This window comes from Spermophilus citellus (genome assembly GCF_964194105.1).
Source record: "Spermophilus citellus genome assembly, chromosome: 17".
In the NCBI taxonomy this organism is placed as follows: Eukaryota; Metazoa; Chordata; class Mammalia; order Rodentia; family Sciuridae; genus Spermophilus; species Spermophilus citellus.
The window spans coordinates 33,319,006-33,340,586 of record NC_138199.1 but is presented as its reverse complement, the minus strand read 5'-3'; the positions used below and the strand labels follow the sequence as shown (position 1 = coordinate 33,340,586).

Below are 21,581 nucleotides of genomic sequence, written 5' to 3'. Positions count from 1 at the left end.
GAAGCTAATCAAAATTCTTTGGTTCATAAGACTTAAAGGAAAAGAAAAAAGAAAAAACAGAAAGTTAAGAGGGAACAAAACTAAACACAAAGGAGAAAAGGTTCACCTAACTGAAACAGTGAAAAATAAACATTTATTAACAAGTATTCAATAATACTGCAATGAAAACATTCTACAACACTTATAGAAAAGGAGGGACCCATTCAATTCTCTAAAATAATCAAAACAGAAGGAATGAAATAAAGACACTAAAACTGAAACAGAAAGGAGTTGGAATTCAAAACTCATGACTTCTTACCGGTGCCATTCGTATTGCTGGGTGTGCTCCACAACCCTGCACTGCTTTATGAAGTGTTTCACCAAACATGTTTCGAAGTTCTACTGAGTGGCAATATACAGCATCAATTTTGGGCCACCAATCTAATGCAGACTAGAGAAAAACAAAGACCATAAGGAAGAAAAGGTATAAAATTACATGAGTTGTATACTCTGTTATCCCTTTAAGTTTTATCCTTTCATTGAAAACTTTCTAAGATCATGCAAACATACATCATGATTTTCAAAGTTTTGAAATAATATCTTTAACTCAAACACTAACCTATATGTTTTTAAATATAATAATGAGCATGTACACAGATACTGTTTTTTCTCACTGAAAACCAAATGAATTTGAAAATTTTTAGAGAACCAATTCTGTAGCCAATCTTCTTTTACAAAGTTTAACATTTTATACACTTCAGAAATACATGCATATATTGTATACATTTTTCCCAGAGTTAAAAGAGATTAGTGGTTCAACACAATGTTGAAGACTATGTGGTAAAAACCATTACAAATAATAATTACAACTTAAAATGAGTAAATAACATAAAGCCATTAATAAACCTACAATCTTAAACTGATATGCAATGGTGACACAGCACATGAACAACTAACAATCACCATAAACAAAGACAAACTGATCCTAGCTAAGTTTCTTTAAAAGAGTTGCTTTATGTAGATTTTTTTTCTATTTATTTAATTTATCTGGCTTTGATGTCTAGTTTTTAATGTCTATTTTATTTGAAAGTATATCTCTTGATTTTTACTTTAAAATGAATTGATATATTATAAAAATGACAATTATGAAAATCACTAAATTGGAAAAATGACTGGATGAATTTTCATTACATATGAGGAATATGTATGAAACAGTATGACTTAAAATACTGACTTCTAGCCTAGCCAAACATGGTGGTACATGCCTAAAGCCCAGTGACTTGGGAGGCTTTGCGCAACTTGTTGAGTTCAATTTAGAGTATCCCTGGGTTCAATCCCCACTACCAAGGTGTTGGGGGAGGGAGGGGCGGGGAGACAACACACAGACACAGAGACAGACAGACAGACAGACAGACACACACACACACACAGGGATGGACAAACAGACACAGATAAACTAACTTTTAAGCTCTAGTTTGAAAAAACAATGGAAGAAGGATAATATATTCAAATAGTAAATAAGGGAGATTAAGAGCTTTACATCCTTAAAGTCTCAACAATGAAATTCTTCACTTGTAATTCTCAGAATATCTTGATTAGCATCAAGTTATGTTAACCAAAACTACAAATTACAATTCTATTTACTGGACAGTAAAATATAACACCAATTTATGATATAAAATATGAATACTGAACTCCACTCACAAAGGGATTACAAAACTGTGAAGAAAGTTTTTTTGGTTTTGTTGTTGTTGTTATTTCTTTTTAATTATTATTATTAGTAGTAGTATTAGTTTGGAGGGGTAGGTACTGAGGATTGACCCAGGGTCACTCTACTACTAAAGTACATGTACAGTCCCTTTTATTTTTGAGACAAGGTTTCACTAAATTGCCTATGCTGCCCTTGAATTTGTAATCCTTCTGTCTCAGCCTCCTGGGGTGCTGAGATTACAGGCGTGCACCACCTCCCTTGGCCTTTTTTTTTTTTTTTAAATAATGGTTGTGTATATTCTTCCCTCACTTCTTTCTTTGTTTAAGCTCATTTCTGTAAATGGCCAGTTTTTTAGTTGGTAATATAATGGAGTTCTCAAATTTAGAGCAATTTAGTCATCTAACTTGCCCAAAGCAAGTAATGAAACTTAATTTACAGATATTAACTAATTCAAACAGTTTAAGTTAATCAGCTTAAAGCAACAAAACACCAAATGATGACAAAGTGCAATGAGTAAAGGGTCCTCTTCACCCCAGGTCCCACAAAAATATTGCCAATAACTGAAACTAAAGAGATATGTATTCCATAATAACTTTCTATCCAAAATACTATGTTATTTTTCATAGCTGTTCAAACTATATTGCAGTACTAGGTGTATACCCTAGAAAATAGTTTTAAGGCTGAAGTTTGGGTAATTTTCATACTTTTCATTTTTCATAATAAAACTATTTCATTCATTTTAAAGTAAAAGATACACTTTGAATAAAATAGGCACTAAAAATTAGACATTATGGAATTTAAAAAATTAGTATTTTGAGCAGTGACTCCATGTTCTTTCTGAAATTAGTCAATTAATACATTCTTTTTTCCTTAAAAATATTGTTCATTGCCGAAAACATGTAATACTTATATAATGAGCAAATTATGTGGCAATTTCTCAAGAAACAACTTAAATGATTTTTTAATACCTCAGAAATAAATCATCTAACGACGATCTCAGCAGAGATCAAATAAAGTACTATACTAGCCACTGCATGTCCCAGTGATAACTGACAGAAATGGTTCATATACGTGTATACTACTTTTTAAATTTCCCAATAACATATGTAATTTAACATAAAGGAAACCTATAAAGTACGTAACTCAGATCTTAAAACTAATTCACCTGTTATGGCATATCACAATAAAAAAGGTGACAGTATAATAAGTACCATTTTAGAGACTGTTGAAAACCTTGCATTGCAATAAAATTCAAATAGTGAATCGACTTTAAAATTTTCTAAGAAACTGTGGGTTTTTTTTTTTTTTTACATCTAAACAGTGCTTAAGAATTCTGTGTATAGTTCACAGAAGCAAAACAAAACTCCAAACACCATTACTACTTCTACACAAAACTTTTATTTGAAAATGTGATAATTTTGTAAACTATCTAAGAACCATGGAAGTGAACTTATAAAGTGTATTGAGCCAAGAATCATTTAAAAAGAAATTATGAATCAATTTAGGATCAGGAGTCCAAATAGCTAGAAAAATTTCACATGAATTCAAGATGTAAAATATATGCCTAATAACATTCTTTGGTGAGACTATAATAGTCAATTTTGTAAATTTTCATATTTCCTTTTCCACCAGAAAGAATTTTATACTATTAGCCTCAAACCAAAGAGACTTAAGAAGAACCAATGTACCAATCTTTAAAGACAAAGTGTCCCTCTCTAAATTTAAAGACACTTTGGAGTTCTATTTGTTATTTTTCAAGCAATTTCATTGATGCTTAATATTTAAAAACTAATCAATAATTTTTCTTTATAAAAATATATCCATAGTAACTTGACCTCAGATATAGACACACTCCACCTCACACATGCAATACTCATTAAAGTATAGGATGCACAATCACTTTCACCAAGTACACTGAGGCATGCATGAAGTACCACTCCAGGCATGCTTTAAAACCCAGAAAAGAGCAGCTTAGCCACTTACAGCAGTGCCAAGTCCATGCTTGAAAGTGCTCTATGTATTCAATTGTAGACAAAAATATTTCACAATTAAAGTAACTAGCCACAGAGTATCAAAAAGAGAGAGAGAGAGGGAGTATGTGTGTGTGTGGGTGTGTGTGTGGGTGTGTGTGTGTGTGTGTGTGTGTGTGTGTGTACCTACGCACAGGCAGGTGTGAACACAATCACATATACACTTGGGTTTATTAAATTCAAATTTTAAGCATTTATATAAACTATCCACTCTAACAAATGAACTATTTTTAGTATTATGAGCCAAAAGCAATAAAGGAATATTTTGTTTCTGGTCACGCATAAAACTTGAGGTTGGAGGTAGAGAAAGAATTTTTTTTTTTCTTAAATGACACTGAAAGTCAACTTTAAGGTTAAAAAGTCCTGGCTATTGCATTGGCAATAGTACAGTAATTTTTTAAAGTTTTTAATACAAACATACCTTATCTACAATCAAATTAATTAAGCCTTCCCTTTTGGAACAAAGAGTATTCAATGTTATTTCCATCTGTGATACTCAACTGAAAGAGGTATCATTCTCTCAGGCATTCTTGTTCATAATGGAGAAGACGAGAAATAACTGGTTTTAATGAAATGAGGGCTAGAGATGCTAAATGTCTTGGAATGCACAAGGAGTCCTGTATAACAAAGAACTGTTCTCCCCAAAATGCTACCAACACTCCATCAAGAAAAACTAAATGTATTGTTAACTAGCTTTACCATTACTTATTTTTTCCCCTGCAGAAATGTCTAAAAGAAAATATAGGCCACATTTAGTTAATTCAATATATTCAAAGCAAATGATGGGGAATTATTTTTAACTCACCGAAAGTCTTAAAATGTATTTTGTAAATAGGACAAATACACTAAGTTATCAATGACTGCAGCCTTTTGAGGGGAGGAAAACTGGAACAAGTTGACCAGTAAGTGTAAATATCTATCAATGGATAAAAGAGGAACTGTGAAGACTACCTAAGAACCTTCAAAATACAAGATTTCAAAATTAGATGAATAGAATTTGAAAAATCCATTGTCCAAATAAAATAAGGTTTCACCATCTTTCTACTTAATGTTCCCACATCACAAATACCTTTTTTATGAATTCACTTGCTTTATCTTATGAATATCTCTTGTACAGCGTATTAATACTTCATTTACTTAAGAAGGACCAAAATGTGCAATCAAATATAATCTTATCATTTCATAAATGTGCCATACTGGATACAACATAAGCAATATTACTTTTAACTTAATTGGTAAGGTGATAAATCAAAATGTACCAAATACTGAGAAAGAGCTAAGAGTATTCAAATAATACATGAAGAGTTTTTGAATGAAAATGCTCAATTATATTTTCAGTGGCATTATTCTGAAAGGCTTTTGATTTAAGTAACATGTTTTAGGTTTACTCTTTTTTCCAAAAGATTCTCATAACTTCATCTTTCTCAATAAGGGCCCTCAGATCAAGATTAAATATGAAAAATACAACTGTATATAAATTACTAGACATAATCACTTCAGAGTAATCTTCCTATAACATATCACCTAAATTGAGAACCTTTGTGAAAACCAACAGCATCTTTCTTTCTTTCTTTCATTTATTTATTTATTTGTTGTTTGTTTATTTTTGGTCCTGGAGATTGAATCCCAAGAGCCCTACCACTGAACCACATCTCCAGCTGTTTTTTAAATTTTAAATTTAAAAATTTAATTTAAACTTGTGATTCTCCTGTCTCAAGCCTCCAAAGTAGCTGGGATTACAGGCATGTGCCACCACATCTGGCAAGAACATCTTTCTTTAAATGGGCAAAAAGAAAGAAGGATTACACCAAAAAAGAAAAAATTGTTTTAAGTAATTTAGCAATACCTTTTAGACTTACATTGGTGATGATTCGATGGAGTGAATTTACTAGTACATAGTGAAATGTAGAAGGTGAATTCTGAGCCAGGCAGATCTATAGAAAAAAGAAAAAATAGATCATTTCTAGAAGAAAACTATCCAGTAATACAAAATAAGACAAAACAATAGCAAAAATAAAATTTATTAAAAATAGATAACTTTTTAAGGTCTTCAAGTTCACATCAACATATAATATTAAGAAACAGTGATAAAACTATATACCTATTTATCTTTCCGGTCTTTTCACATTTAAAAAGGAAAATATTAGCATCAGTAAGCATAGGTGGATAAAAATCAGTGCTCTTACCTTAAAGTGTTGGTTGTTATGAGGGCTTATACGAAAGCAAGAAACAAGGCAATCAATCATCAGATCCACGTCCGCAGGCTGACTGCCTCTTGAGAATGGTTTACTTGGATTAAAAAGCAGGTTCTATAAAAACCCCAATAGAAAACAAAGGCCTTTTAATAGTATTATTACTAATCAACATTATCCACATAGATGACAGGGAATTTCAATTGCCAGAAAAAGAATAAATCACTAATACTATGGTTCATTCATCTGATATAAATCTTACTATACCACATATGGTTCCCATCTGGTCCAAATTTCTACATTATCTTAAACCCAAGTCTGTATATTTATGTTAACTTTTAAAAACTGATTAACTCCATTGTTCTTCATAATCTCAATCTAGGCTGATGAACACAATGACAAAGTAGGTCCTATAAACTTATTACCACAGGTGACTCCAAACTTTAGTATTTGGAGCGTTTATCTTTGTTCATAATACCTCTACTAGAATTTTATTCTCGTAAAATTACAGTAGAGAAAGAATAAGCATGATACCTTAAGATCAACCACCATGGACTGAACCAGTAGGAAAATGACAGAGTTGTCTTCCCAATTGATGTAAGTACTTGCTTTACACAATTTGACACAAGCAATTGCAGCACTCTCTGTCAGCTGCCTGCTTCCTCCATGGCCAGCAAGTGCTTTTCGTAGACTGTCCAGAAATAATTTCTACAAATTCAAATAGAGCAATAAGATAATATGAAGTTTCTTTTATTTCATATTTATACAACAAAGTAACAAATTAACGGCCTCTAATATTTATACCATAAAAATGTCTCATTTATATTTTGGTTTTCAATTTTATAATTTAAGTGGTTGTCATTATTTAACTCTTTAAATAATTTCCTCAAATTAAAAAAAAAATTCCTCTTCTCTTTCTTTTTTTTTTTTTTAAAGAAAGAGTGAGAGAGAGAGAGAGAGAATTTTAATATTTATTTTTTAGTATTTGGCGGACACAATATCTTTGTCTGTATGTGGTGCTGAGGATCGAACCCGGGCCGCACGCATGCCAGGCGAGCGCGCTACCGCTTGAGCCACATCCCCAGCCCTCTTCTCTTTCTCTATCCAATTATTATAGGAGTATTAAAAAAAACAGTCCTGGGTTGGGAATGTGGTTCAGTGGTAATGTGTTTACACAAGATCTTGGAGGGAAGGTGGAAGGGAAGAAGAAAGAATCCTTCCCAAATATCTGAACTCAGCACTGAATTCAGCTGACCATATCTTCCTTTTGATATTATCTTTAATGTCTAAAATATTTTATTGGTAAATATCAAATTGCTCCATCCTTTTCTAATACTCCAGACAATATTCAACCTTTTAGCCTTCTAAATAAGAATATACCCAAGGCTACACTGTTACTCTAAATTCTATCTATGCCCCCCCCAAAAAAAATTACTCTTTTATGAACTCAACACCTCTTTGTAGTTCATTGATAATCTCATCCTTAACTTTTCTCTTAAGTGAAAATTTCACATTTCCACCTACACATATTCTCAGACGTAACATATCAAAAGCTAAATTCACCCAACACCAGCAAAAGTACACATTCTTCTCAGTGTATGTGGAACATGTTCCAAAATGAACCATATGTTAGTCCACCAAATATTTTTTGTTGTTTTGTTTTGTTCTTGTTCTGGAGATTGAACTGAGAGGCACTTCACCATGGAGCTACATCCCCCACTCCTTTATTTTTTATTTTGAGACAGGGACTCACTAACTTTTTTTTTTTCTTTTTTGTGCTTATAGATACTCAGCATGCCTCTCTCTGTTTTATTTGCTTATTTTTGTATGCAGTGCTAAGGACTGAACCCAGTGACTCACCCATGTTAGGCAAGCACTCTGCCACTGAGCCCCAGCCCCAGCCTGGGTCTCACTAACTTAACGAGGCTGGCTTTGAACTCGGAATCTTCTGGTCTCAATCTCCTGAGTAGCCAGGAATATAGGCCTGAATCCAGCCCAAACAAACCTTAAATACATTCAAAGAAAAAGAAATTATACAAGGTGTCTTATCTCATAAAAAGGAAATGAAACTGGAAACTAACAGTAAATGGAAGATTAGAAAATTCACAAAAATGTGAAAATTAACACAATCTTAAACAATAAATGTATCAAAGAAAAAACCCAAGAAAAAGGAAACTGGAAAATATCTTGAGACAAATAAAAATAAAGCACAACATACTAAAACTTAGAGGATGCAGTGAAAGTAATGGTAAGAGGGAAAACTATAGCTGTGAACACATTTTAAAATTCTGCTCTCAAATCAATTATCTTAAAGAACTTGAAAAATAATAAAAAGCTAGCAGAAAAAAAGAAATAATAGAGATCAGCAAAAAAATAATTTAAACAGAGAACAGAGAAAAAACAACAAAGCCAAAAGCTCATTCTTTGAAATAAAATAAAATTGACAAAATTTTAGTGTGATTAGGAAAAAATAAGGGCAGGCTAAAATTACTGAAGCCAGAAATGAATGTAATGGCATTACTTACTGATTTTATAAATATTTTAAAAGGGTAATACAACAAATTGTACATAAACAGATTGGATAATGTGAACAAAATGGACAAAATTCCTAGAAATACACGATCTAACAAAACTGACTCATAAATAAAAAATATGACTAGAACTATTAGGGAGACTAATAGTTAGTCTCCTCCCCAGTTAAGAAAAGTTCAGGACCAGGGCTGGGGATGTGGCTCAAGCGGTAGCGAGCTCGCCCGCCTGGCATGCACCACATACAAACAAAGATGTTGTGTCCACCGAAAACTAAAATAAAAAATAAATATTAAAAATTTTTAAAAAAAGAAAAGTTCAGGACCAGATGAATTCACTGGTGAATTCTACAGTACACTTAAAGGATTAGCACCAACACTTCTCAAGTACTTTCAAAAAATTAAAGTAGAGGGAACACTTCCTAATCCATTCTGAGATCAGCATTACCCTCATGCCTAAGCCAAAGACATTGAAAGAAAACAACAGAGGAGCAACCTTGAAGAACATCAATGAAAAAAGTGGTCAAAAAAAAGTAGCAAATAAAATTCAGTAGCTTTTTTAAAACATCATATGCCAAGTGAGACTTATTTCTGGAGCAAAAGGATGGTTTAACAACGAAAATCAATCTATGTGATATTCCACATTAATAAAATGAAGGAAATTCCTACATTATCATCTCAATTAAGACATAAACAGCAATTGATAAGACTCAACACCTTTTCATGATTTAAAAAACACCCAAGCTAGGAATAGAAGGAAATATCTTCAACATGATAAAGGCCATATGGTTTAAAAAAAAAAAAATCAATAACAACATACTCAATGGTAAAAGACTAAAAGCTTTTCCCCAAAGATCAGCAATAAATAAAATAAAGATTAGGATGCCCCACTTCTGCCACTTCTATTCATCAGAGTAAGTTAACCCTGCTTACAAATGACAAAATAACATACATAGAAATCCCTAAAGATTTCATATACACCTCGTTATGGTGCTGCAGGCCTGTAATTCCAGCTACCCAGGAGGGGAGGCAGGACAATCACAAGTTCAAGGATAGCCTGGGCAACTTAGTAAGACCCTGTCTCAAAATAAAAAAAATATGAAGGAGCCAGGTGCAGTGGTGCAAGCCTGTAATCCCAGGGTTTTGGGAGGCTGAGGCAGGAGAATCTTGAATTCAAGGCCAGTTTCAGCAAAAGTGAGATGCTAAGCAACTCAGCAAGATCCTGTCTCTAAATAAAATACAAAATAAGGCTGGGGATGTGGCTCACTAGTCAAGTGCCCCTGAGTTCAATCCCCTGTACTGCCCGACCCCCACAAAAAGAACTAGGAATTTAACTCAGCAGCAGAGTACTTTCCTAGCACATCGCAAGGCCTGGGGCTTAGACCCAGGACTACCAAAAAAAATAAATAAAGATTTTTTTTTTGTAAGTTTTTAGAGCTCATACACAAATTTGACTAGAGTTGTAGAATACAAAATGAATACACAAAAATCAGTTGGATTTTACAAATTAGCAAAGAAAAATTTGCAAAGGAAATCAAAAAACCAATTCCATTTACAATAGCATAAAAAAAGAATAAAATACTTAGGAATTAACCAAAGAGATGACACTCTTATAATGAAAACTAAAATACATTGCTGAAAAAAATTAACAAAAACACAAATAAATGCAAAGACATCCCATGTACATGGATTGTTAATGTACCAATAATTCCCAAAGCAATCTACAGATTCCACACAATCCCTATCAAAATCTCATAAACATGTTTTGCAGAAACAGAAAAGCCACCCTAAAATTCATATGGAATCTCAAGTGACTCTGAATAGCCAAAATAACCCTGAATAAAAAAAAGTTGTAGGACTTTATTCTATCTTACCGATTTTGAAACTTATTACAAAGCTACAATAATAGAAAATAATGTAATCCCAGCCTAAGAACAGACATAAGGAAAAAATGGAATAGAATAAAACGTTTAGGAAAAAAACTCTCACACACATGGCCAAAAAATTCTTGACAAGTGTGCTAAGACTACTTCACTCATTGGAAAAAGGACAGTTTAAAAAAAAAAAAAAGGTACTAGGAAAAATGTATGCATGCAGGTCAAAATATGAAGTTGGGTCCTCCACTTACACCATATACAAAACATAAGTCAAATCAAAATGCAAAGATCTTCACAACTTAAACTATAAAACTCCAAAAACAAAAATACAGGAAGATTTTTACAACACTAGATACAGCCATTACATCCTTGATATGATATAAAAAAAAAAAAGCACAGGCAACAAAAGAAAAACTGGATAAATGAGACAATCAAAACCAATTTTTTTTTAATTAAACAACACTATCAAGAAGGTAAAACAGGAGTAGGCTTATGGCTCAGGGGTAGATCATTTGCTTAGCAAATGTGAAGCCCTGGGTTTGATCCCTAACGCACGCGCGCACACGTACACATGAAAACAATATGAGAGAAAACAGCAAATCACATATCTGACTTTTTTTTTTTTAATTGTGTTTTTTGTTTGGTTGGTTTTTAGTGCTGGGGTTTGAACCCAGGGCCTTGTTCATATTAAGCACATGTTCTACCAGCCACTAAATACTGTTCTCAATTTAAGTTCAACTAAAGGTCTATACTTCTTCTATAAAACTCTCCCCACTATCCAAACTTCACCTGAATTGTTATAGAACATACAGCCTCCATTTTTTTTTCCCAAGTAAACATGTACTTACAGTATATAACTTTTCATTCATATAAAGAAATAACCAAGAATTCTAGGAAGATAGCAATATAAAAATGTCCTTGACTCCCTCTCTCTATCCCCTTCTTTTTTTTTTAAAGAGAGAGAGAGAATTTTTTTTAATATTTATTTTTTAGTTTCGGCGGACACAACATCTTTGTTTGTATGTGGTGCTGAGGATTGAACCTGGGCCACACACATGCCAGGCGAGCGCGCTACCGCTTGAGCCACATCCCCAGCCTGCCCCTTAATTCTTTGATACCCAAGTTTACTATGTTCTAGGAGTCACTTATATTTTTAGCCTCTCTTGACCATGTGACTGAGTTCTAGCTTATGGAATATGAATGAGAGAAGGCATGCCATTTCTGGGTCCAACCAATACAAATTCTCAATGTGCTTTTTCATACGCCATGTGTTTTCCTCAAGCTGGCACATAAGTAAATAAGACATATAAAACCTGGTTGATAAAATTGAAAAATATATTTCCTTACAAAGAACAAACTATTAAAAGTGACTTTAAGGGGCTGGGGTTGTGGCTTGGTGGTAGAGCACTCGCCTAGTACGTGTGAGGCTTGCCTAGTACATGGGTTGGATCCTCAGCACCACATAAATAAATAAAGTAAAGGTATTGTGTCCATCTTCAACTAAAAAAAAAAAAAATTAAAGTGACTTTAAGCCAGGCGCAGTGGCACACACCTGTAATCCCAACAGCTCAGGAGGCTGAGGCAGGAGAATCTTAAGTTTAGAGACAGCCTCAGCAATTTAGCAAGGCACTAAGCAACTCAGAGAGACCCTGTCTACAAATAAAATACAAAATAGTGCTGGGGATGTGGCTCAGTGCTCAAGTGCCCCTGAGTTCAATCCCTGGTACCAAAAACAAAAGAAAGAAAAAAAGTGACTTTAAAATAGAAATTCTTCAAAAAATTAAAAATAGAATTACCATATGATTCAGAAATTCCACCTCTGATATATATCAAGTAAAAGGTCTCAATTTTACACCCATGTGCATAATAGCATTATTCACAATAGCCAAAAGTGAAAAAGCAACCCACAAGTCTACTGGCAAATAAATTTGGAAAAATAAAATGTTGAGCCAGGTGAAGTGATTTTGAAAATATCATGATAAGCATCAGCAATTTTAAATATACAATTCGATGAATTTTGAGAAAGAAGTTATGGAATCAGAACCACAATCGTGATCTTTAACATTTTCACCACCTTAAGAAGTCCCCTTGAGTTCCTTTCCAGTCAATTTCCTCCCCTCCCACCCTTGGCATCCACTGATTCATTTTTTTACCTCAGATGAATTCTACAGAAATTCTTTTAAAAGAAATCATAGGAAAGGTGTGGGGTGGGGGAGGGGGGAGAGGAAGAGGGAGAGAGAAGGAGGAAGAGGAGGAGGGGGAGGGAGAGGAGGAAGAGGAGGAGGGGGAGGGAAAGGGAGGAGGAAAAAGAGAAAGCCTGGCACAGTGGCACATGCTTATTAACCCCAGCAACTCAGAAGGCAAGAGAGGACTGTGTGGTTTGAATGTGAGGTGCCCCACAAAAGCTCACATGTAAGATGATGCAAGAAGATTCCGAGAAGAAATGATTGGGTTGTGAGTCTTAACACAATCCGTGATTTAATCCTCTGATAGGGATTAACTGAGTGGTAACGGAAATGGTAGGATGTGGCTGGAGGAGGTGAGAATTGGGGCATGGCTTTGGGTATACATTTTTTTATCTGGAGAGTGGAGTGTGTGTGTGTGTGTGTGTGTGTGTGTGTGTGTCTCTCTCTCTCTCTCTCTCCTTCCTGATCACATGATGAGAGCTGCTTCACTCAACCACACCCTCCCATGATGATGTTCAGCCTCAACTTGAGCCCGGAGAAATGGTGCTGGCCTTCTATGGACTAAGACCTCTGAAACCATGAGCCCTCAAATAAACTCTTCTTCCTCTACAGTTGTTCTGGTCAGATCCTTTAGTCACAGCAGTGGAAAAGCTAACTAAAACAAGGACTGCAGGTTCAAGGCCAACCTCAGCAACTTATCAAGGTCCTAATAAGCAACACTGTCTCAAAATTAAGAAATAAAATTTAAAAGGCTGGGAATGTAGCTCAGCAGCAAAGGACCCCTGGGTTCATTCCCCAGTACCAATAATAATAAAATAATAATAACAACAACAACAACAACAAGAAAGAAAAAAGGGAATCAAAAACAAAAGAAATCACACAGTATGACATTTTGTCTGGCTTCCTTTGTTTAGCATGTTTTTGAGATTCATCCATGTTCTGTGAACAGTAGTTACTCTCCTTTCCCATCCCCCCCCAAGTGGGTACAGGGGTGCTCTTCCACTGAGCTGCATCATCAGCCTCTTTTATTTCTTTTTATTTTGAGACACAATCTCACTGACTTGCCCAGGCTGGCTTTGAACTTGGAATCCTCCTGCCTTGGCCTTCCAAGTAACTGGGATTATAGACATGTGTCACTGCACCAGGCAGCAGTTATTTTCCTTTTCTTTCTTTCTGGGTTTTTATTGTTGTTGTTGTTGTTGTTAACCAGGAATTGAAACCAGGGTGCTTTACCACTGAGCTACAAACCCTAGTCCTTTTTATTTTTTTATTTCAAGACAGGTCTTACTAAGTTGCTGAGGCTGGCCTTGAATTTACAATCCTCCTATCTCAGCCTCCAAGACACTAGGATTATAAGCTTGCACCATCACGCCTGGCAGTGCACAGTATTTACTTTTAATTATTGAAAAAATATTCCATCACCTCAATTTATCACAGTTGGTTTATCCATTCACCAGCTAATGAGCATTTGGGTTGCTTTCAAATTTAGGGTATTATAAAAAAGGTATGATAAGCGCTAGAGTATAAATCTTTGAATGAAAAAGGGTATGTCTTTATAATTCTTTATTTTTACATTACAGATATATATAACCTTCATTTCCTCCATGAATGTAACTTGCTTTTGACACTTATATATGTGGAATTACATTCACATAAATAAATGCTAAAATATATATACACACATATAGGCACAGCTGTTCCTAACATTATTACATTGCTATTATTCTATTCTTACACGTTTATATCATTTCATTGCTACTAATCTATTGTTAACTTTCATTTGGAATGACTTTTTTTCCAGTTTTACCTGAGATATAATTGGCAAATAAAATATTTAATGAGTATTTAATATATTTAATACATTATTTAATATATTTAATGAGTATAACATATTTATACATAATAAAGTGATTATCACAAGGTAATTAACATACCCATCATTTCACATAATTTACCCTATGAGGAGCAGGAGAGAGAGTGAGAACACTTGAGATCAAGATACTGTATCGTTTTATTCATGTGTCAAAATTTTAGAAGACTGAAAAATAGGGAGTTCTGATAAGGATTCAGGAAAACATAAATGAACCCAATTTATAATTAGAAGTCCCAAAATGTTTTTCTTTTCTCCATTTTCTGCTAACCTGTTTGTTAAACTATTCACATTCCAGCTTCTTATAAGCCATTATTTCATGATGAGAATGTAAGCTGAAAATGCCCCCAAAACCCTGATGCCAACAAAACTCTTAGATCCAGAATACTAAGACATCTCGCCAGCAAGCACAACCTGCCTAAATATATGTAAGTGTATTTTCTGGCTTTTTGTTTCCATTCTGTTTTGCTGTATGTGGTAGTACACACACGCCTATAATCAAGTGACTTCGAAGGCTGAGGCAGGAGAATCACAAGTTGAAATCTAGCCTAGGTAACTAAGTGAGACCCTGTCTGGGAAAAAAAAAGAAAAAAAGCCTGGGGATGTAGCTCTGTGGTAGACCAAACACTGGATTAAAGCTCCAGTACCCCACTCCCCCCACCAGAAAACTGTAATGTTTCTATAGAATGGAAAAGGCAGATTAAACCTTCCCAGTTTTAGCCACTGTCATTAATTCATTTTTCATTTTTATATCATTTTCTCTTATTTCTGCTATGGGTAGGGGACCAAATTAAAGTTTGTTGGGACCCCAGCAGCCTCTGTGCCTAGGCAGGGGTAATAAAAATAGGTCTTCTTATTCAGTGTGGTGAAAAAATAAACTGCTGCCAACTATTAGGAAATAGAAAAGTAGTAAGAACTATTCAAATTTTAAATACAAATGCTCTGAACACAGAAATTGCAGTTTTAGTCTTTGAATTAGTTTATAAAGAGAACTCAAGTACATGTATACACACCCTATAAATCAATAAAAGACAAAAATTAAATGGAAAAATGAGCAATTCACGGAAGGTATACAAATGACTGACAGAAAGATATAACTGGAACTGTGATTACTAAAACTTAAATTCATTTAAGAGTACTACTGAACTTATAGTAGTTTTAACTATTTCTACTTTACCAATAAATAGAAACAAACAAAAATAAAACCACTACTTTGAAGGGCTCCCAACAATCTAATATGAAAAATGGTATCCTCAAAAGTTGGGACATTGACATAAGAGAAATATCACAAATTCATAGGCTCTCAAGGATTTCCTACTTCATTTATTTACCCCTCAATTAATAAATTCCCTATCCAATGTTTCTGCAAAGTAGTGAATCATTCAGCTGATTCTGAACATCTTCATCCATAGCCAAATTATGTAAGAGCACATTCACATTTAGTCAGTTAAGAATATTTCTCCCAAAGTGGCAATAAAGGAAAAAGTGTCTATTACAAAACTAGTGCATTTTGAACTTCAAATAAAATGTTAACAACTCAAATCTTTAAATAAATAAATATATATATATATATATATATATATATATATATATGATTCTTTTCAAATTACCAGCTGTTATAATGCTAATTTCAATACAAAGTGTATGTGTAGTCTGCCTTCCTAATAAAACTCTGTGAAAACTGTTCTGAGTTTCCTGACCATTTCAATAGCACCAAGTGAACAAACTCCTAAAAACATGCAAACAACATACTATAAAAATTACGAAGTCTATCAGGCATGGTGCTGCATGCCTGTAATCACAGTAGCTCAAGAGACTAAGGCAGGAGGATTGCAAGTTCACAGCCAGCCTCAGCAATTTAGCAAGGCCCTGTCTCAAATTTTTAAAAAATGTAAAAAGGGCTGGGGATGTGGCACAGTGAGTGATGGCACCTTGGGTTCAATCCCTGGTTTAAAAAAAAAAAAAAAACAGGGCTGGGACTGTGGCTCAGTGGTAGAGCACTTGCCTGGCATGTCTGAGGCACTGGTTTCAATTCTCAGCACCACACATAAATAAATAAATAAATAAATAAACAAACAAACAAACAAATAAATAAATAAAAGGTCCATCAACAACTAAAACAATATTGAGAGAGAGGGGGGGGGGGGGAGAAGTCCAGTAGGGCAAACCCTAAAGGGAATATTAGAGAAACTATGTTTAAAAGTAACAGAACTATTCTTTAGTCTTCTCTGGTAAAAAAGACCAACGGATTGTTTTTAGTCTTTGATCATTGAATGATATTATTTATTTCTCTTCCAAATAAAATTATGTATGAGAATATTTCCACTAAGGTTATAAACAGAGACCTAAAATGATTATAAAGAATGATAAACCTAGGGTTGGGGGGGTATAACTTATCGGTAGATCACTTGACTGGCATGCCTGAGATCCCCAATACCACCAAAATATAAATAACGATAAAATAAAAATGATACACTCCTTGAGTAAAATAAACTATTTCACATATGGACATAATGGAAATGACCTCCGAACCTTATTCATGTTGTTTTCGTCAACCACATCCTTGGATATATCCTGGATTATTTCTGGACATAAAATAAGGAGAATGATCTGTAGTGGCCAAACTGCTGCTTTACGTTTGGTGCTTTCAGCAAAACCATCCACCAAGTCAAAGAGTTTTTCTGCACACTCTACATGAAAAATATTAAATGACATTATTATGTGAGAAAAACAATTGCTGGCATTAAAAGTTAGCACTATCCAAAAACCCAAAGGCCACCTTTAAAGAGATAAACTTGGAAGTTAATTTAAGCCATTACACAAATTCATTCACATAAGCAGATAAGAACTGTTAAATTTCCCATGTGTTAGAAGAGCTATCTTGATCCATCCTAGAAAAAAAATTGACATTTCACAATGACTGATCTTGTGTTTTGTCTCAATGTACGGGGCCTTATGCAAACTGCAATGTACCCAACCTACAAAAATTGGACACCTTCCCAAAGAGAATTACCAAAATTTCCCATGCAGCTGTATCCAATGAATTCCTACCTCACAGGTAAAAACAGTATAATTACTTTATATACACATCTGTAAAAACAAAATAAGGCTTTACAACACAAAAAAAAAAGGTGCTTCTCTCTAACAGCCATCAACAGTAGCCATCAATTATTCAATTAACTTTAAAGATTAAAGCTTCATTTCAAATTTTTTTATTTGCTCAAAGGAAAAAGATTAGAGGTAATTTAGAAATATTAGAGAAAAACAGTATTTCCTATTTGATATCAGTTGATAGTAGAAGATATAAAAGCTCCTTTTTAAAAAGTAACTTGAAAAGCAACAGGTTTTCACCTCCTAAGAAAGAATTTAAAAGAAAACAAAATTGATGTTAACCTTACCAGCCATATCAGTCTGTGGAATCTGGTAAAGTTTTGTAAACTCATCTGGATAATTTTCTACCCAGTTCCAAAAGGCCTACAAAAAAACAAAACATGTTTATATGAAGCAGTGAACTTTTCTTCATAAAGTAAATGCCACAAACTTCTAATTTCTTCATAAAAATATTACAATGCATTCATTCTAAAAATTAATGTGAAACTATCACTCGAGTCATGATTTTTTTATTCAAAATACTAAAGGCAGCAACATTTGTAACCCAAAACAGAATTTTAATACCAAAACGTTTTCTTACCTTTTCCAGACTATTTATAACTGCTAACTGTGCAACCTTCTTTAGGGCTTTAAATTTAAATGCTGTTTCTGTGGGGGAAAATTTTTTTTAGTTAGCTCTAGATTATTTAATTAACACAAATACAGTTCAGAGATACTAGCAAAAATAACCTTTTTTTCACATACTATTTTTGCCCCAGGATTATTTATAAAGAATGTAAAGACAATTAATATTAACTTCAAACCTACTAGTTATTTGTTAAGACAAAACTAAATTGAAGCAAACATGCCTTCAACTTCAAGTTATGTTTCCCTGTGTTTTTTCTTTTTTTATTTTTAGTTATAGTTGGACACAATACCTTTATTTTATTTATTTATTTTTACGTGATTCTAAGGATCAAACCCAGGGCCCCAGGGCCTTGCACATGCTAGGTGAGTGCTCTACCGCTGAGCCACAAACCCAGCCCGTGTTTTATTTTTTTAAAAATTGCTTTTGCTTTTTTAAAAAGTAAAAACACATGGTCATTGTGGAAATTTTTTAAATACACAATAGCTTAAGCGAAAGCTGAAACATAGTCCACGATTCTACCATACAGAGACAATCATAATCAACAGTTTGGTAAATTTTCTTCTACCCCCGTTCCTTTGCATGTATAAGACAAATAAATTTAACATAACTGAGGTCATATTAGCCATGTCAAAATTAACTTCTTACTTTACAAAATAACCTCAAATTTTTTGAAAATTCTTCATAGGAATTAGGCATGGTGCACACATGCCTGTAATCCCAACGACCTGGGAGACTGAGGCACAAAGATTGCAAGTTTGAGGCCAGCCTCAGCAACTTAACAAGGCTCTAAGCAATTTAGCAAGACCTTGTCTTAAAATAAAAAAAGCTGGGGAAGTAGCTCAGTGGTAAATCGCCCCTAGGTATCAAAAAAAAAAAAAAAAAAAAAAACATCATAGGTATTTTTGATGACTCTGGAGTATTAACTATTAGTTCTTTTCAATATATTTCATTCTTTCAAAATCTTAATGCCTCCAGAATATTACAGTTGTCCAAACTGTATGTCTACAGTTACCAATTATTACGTGACTGAATTGGGCTTCTTTTGACTTCTCTCCAGATATTAAAGTCACTGAATTAAGTCAGAGGTTATATAAATATTTTCAAGTTGTACCTTTATTTCCAAATGTATTAAAAATGATAGTAACAAATGTTTATATCCAAAGCTTTTTCAATATTATTGACTATATCTTTAATGTAAACAAATATCTAAAAATAAAAGTGTCTGGTGGAAGAGATGAATCCTTTCTAAGGTCCAAGATAAATTCTCCCAAGATGCTTTGGTTGGACCAAATGGCACTCCTATCAAGAAGCATATCAAAGTACATTAGTCACATCCTTACCATCATTAAACATGCTCATTTTAAAAATGTTGCTAATTTATTCAAAATAGTAGGTTGCAGTTTTAATGCATGTAAGATCAAATATTACTTCATATGAATATATTGCAATTTTATTTTTTTTCCTCTATAAATTTATCCTCCACAATGTACCAAAAAGAAAAAAATTTATCTGGGAAAGATGACCCTTCTGAAATCTATTTTACCTTAACAGTCCCTTGACAAAAACTTCTATGGATTTTTAATGAAGAAATACCAGTTTTTATTACATTTACATAAATATCTAAGATAAACATGGGTCTTCAAGTTCTTATCTAAAGAATCATTTAATTTGAATTTTTATAGACTTGCAAATGAGTAACTTGATCCTAAAACAGTTTTTAAATGTACCCCTTGAATTTTCCTTGCTCCTGTCCTCCTTTGATTTCCAAATAATACCATTACACATTTTTGCCTTCCTATATTCATCAACTTTACCTTTTTTTTATTGTAATTCATAGTTCTCTTTAATTATATAAAATCCAATTCGAAAGATAATGTTTTATAACAAATATTGTTTTAAAAATGACAGAAAAAATAATGTGTGTGATAACAAATGTTATATGACAGTTAATGTCCAATGATTAACATTAAATCCAATTATTTCAAATCTGGGATAAAGTACACAAAAATGCTAATTTTAAAAGGGACTATTTAATAAATAAAATAACTGTTTGCCTGACATCATGATGATTTTCACTAAATACCTCAGTAGTTTTTCTTTCTTTATTTATTTATTTATTTTTGCATTACAATTCTTAATATGCCATTATATAATAATTTATCATATCTCTGATTTTATATAAGGTATGTTGACACCAAATTCACATCTTCATACATGTATTTTGTATAATGATGAGGGTCTCCTTTCACCATCCATACTATTCCCCTTCTCCTTCCCTTTCCCTCCCACCCCTATCTAAGGTAATCTTCTTTCCTTTGTCTCCCTCCCAACCACATTTTTAGTCACCCCCCTTATATCAGAGAAGACATTTGGCATTTGCTTTTTGAGGACTGGCTAACTTCATTTAGCATAATCTTCTCTAATGTCATCCATTTCCCTGCAAATGCCATGATCTCTTTGTTTTTTTATTGCTGAGTAATATTCCATTGTGTATAAATGCCACATTTTTTTTATCTATTCATCCACTGAAGGACATCTAGGTTGGCTCCACAGTTTAGCTATTGTGAATTGTGCTGCTATAAATATTGATGTGGCTATGTCCCTGTAATATGCTGTTTTTAGGGTCCTTTGGGTATAGTCTGAGAAGAGGAATAGCTGGGTCTAATGGTGATTCCATTCCCCAACTTTACCTTGTTGACATCTTGGGTCATCTAGTCTCCATTCCAACGTATTCATCTTTTGTGACATAGGTTCTACAAATATCTGATTAGACATCCTACTGATGCCTCAGTCTCAGTAAATCTAAAAATGAATTCATCATTCTCCTGGCCACTCCCTTTCCTGCCATCAATCTTTTTTCTTTTTCCTGCCTTAAAACAGCTTGTTCTATATTATTCAATAACACCTCTCCAACCTCATATATCTAAATTGATTACCAACCAAATGCTATGTATTCTATGAGCTAAATACCTATTAAATTGGCCCCATCCCATTCCATCTAGACTTCCACTACTTCCTTGTTTCTTACTTATATTACTGTACACTCAAATCCCAGAAGTTCATGTAACATAACTCTCTACTAAGCCATTCCACAAATCTGAAGTAAAGTGGTACCTAGCATAAAATATTGATCAAGGTACTTCACACCTTACTGCCTTTCCTTCACTTCCTATGACTACTAAAGGCAATAACCCATAAACTCCATAGTGTAGCAGTTAAATGTGTTGGTTCAAGAAATGGCCAGGTGTAAAATGAATCTTTACCTTGACAATTACTAGCTCTGTGACCTTGGAAATGTTACTGAAACCTCAATTCCTTCATCCACATATGGAACTAATAATACTGGTACTGCATCATAGAGTAACCGTAAGGTCTGATGAGTAAAGACATATAAATTGCATGGCATAATACCTGTCACATACTGATAATAAAAAAAGGCCTGGGGGATGTAGATCAGTGATAAAGCATG

The 21,581-nt window shown here is 33.6% G+C and overlaps 1 protein-coding gene across 6 annotated transcripts in view; it reads right to left on the bottom strand.

Annotated features, from left to right (window-relative positions):
- Positions 1 to 21,581, bottom strand: part of NF1 (neurofibromin 1) — a 249,204-nt gene that overhangs the window by 161,216 nt on the left and 66,407 nt on the right. For 4 of the 6 annotated variants that reach the window (XM_081270001.1, XM_081269998.1, XM_081269996.1 and 1 more), the window contains 8 exons: positions 18,065 to 18,132; positions 17,772 to 17,847; positions 16,906 to 17,063; positions 6,447 to 6,620; positions 5,907 to 6,029; positions 5,580 to 5,654; positions 3,674 to 3,703; positions 299 to 430 (listed from right to left, as the gene is read on the bottom strand). In XM_081270001.1, the coding sequence (XP_081126127.1) occupies positions 299 to 430; positions 3,674 to 3,703; positions 5,580 to 5,654; positions 5,907 to 6,029; positions 6,447 to 6,620; positions 16,906 to 17,063; positions 17,772 to 17,847; positions 18,065 to 18,132 (836 nt within the window). The remainder of the gene's footprint in view (positions 1 to 298; positions 431 to 3,673; positions 3,704 to 5,579; positions 5,655 to 5,906; positions 6,030 to 6,446; positions 6,621 to 16,905; positions 17,064 to 17,771; positions 17,848 to 18,064; positions 18,133 to 21,581) is intronic. The other 2 variants (XM_081269997.1, XM_081270000.1) reach the window with 1 other exon arrangement.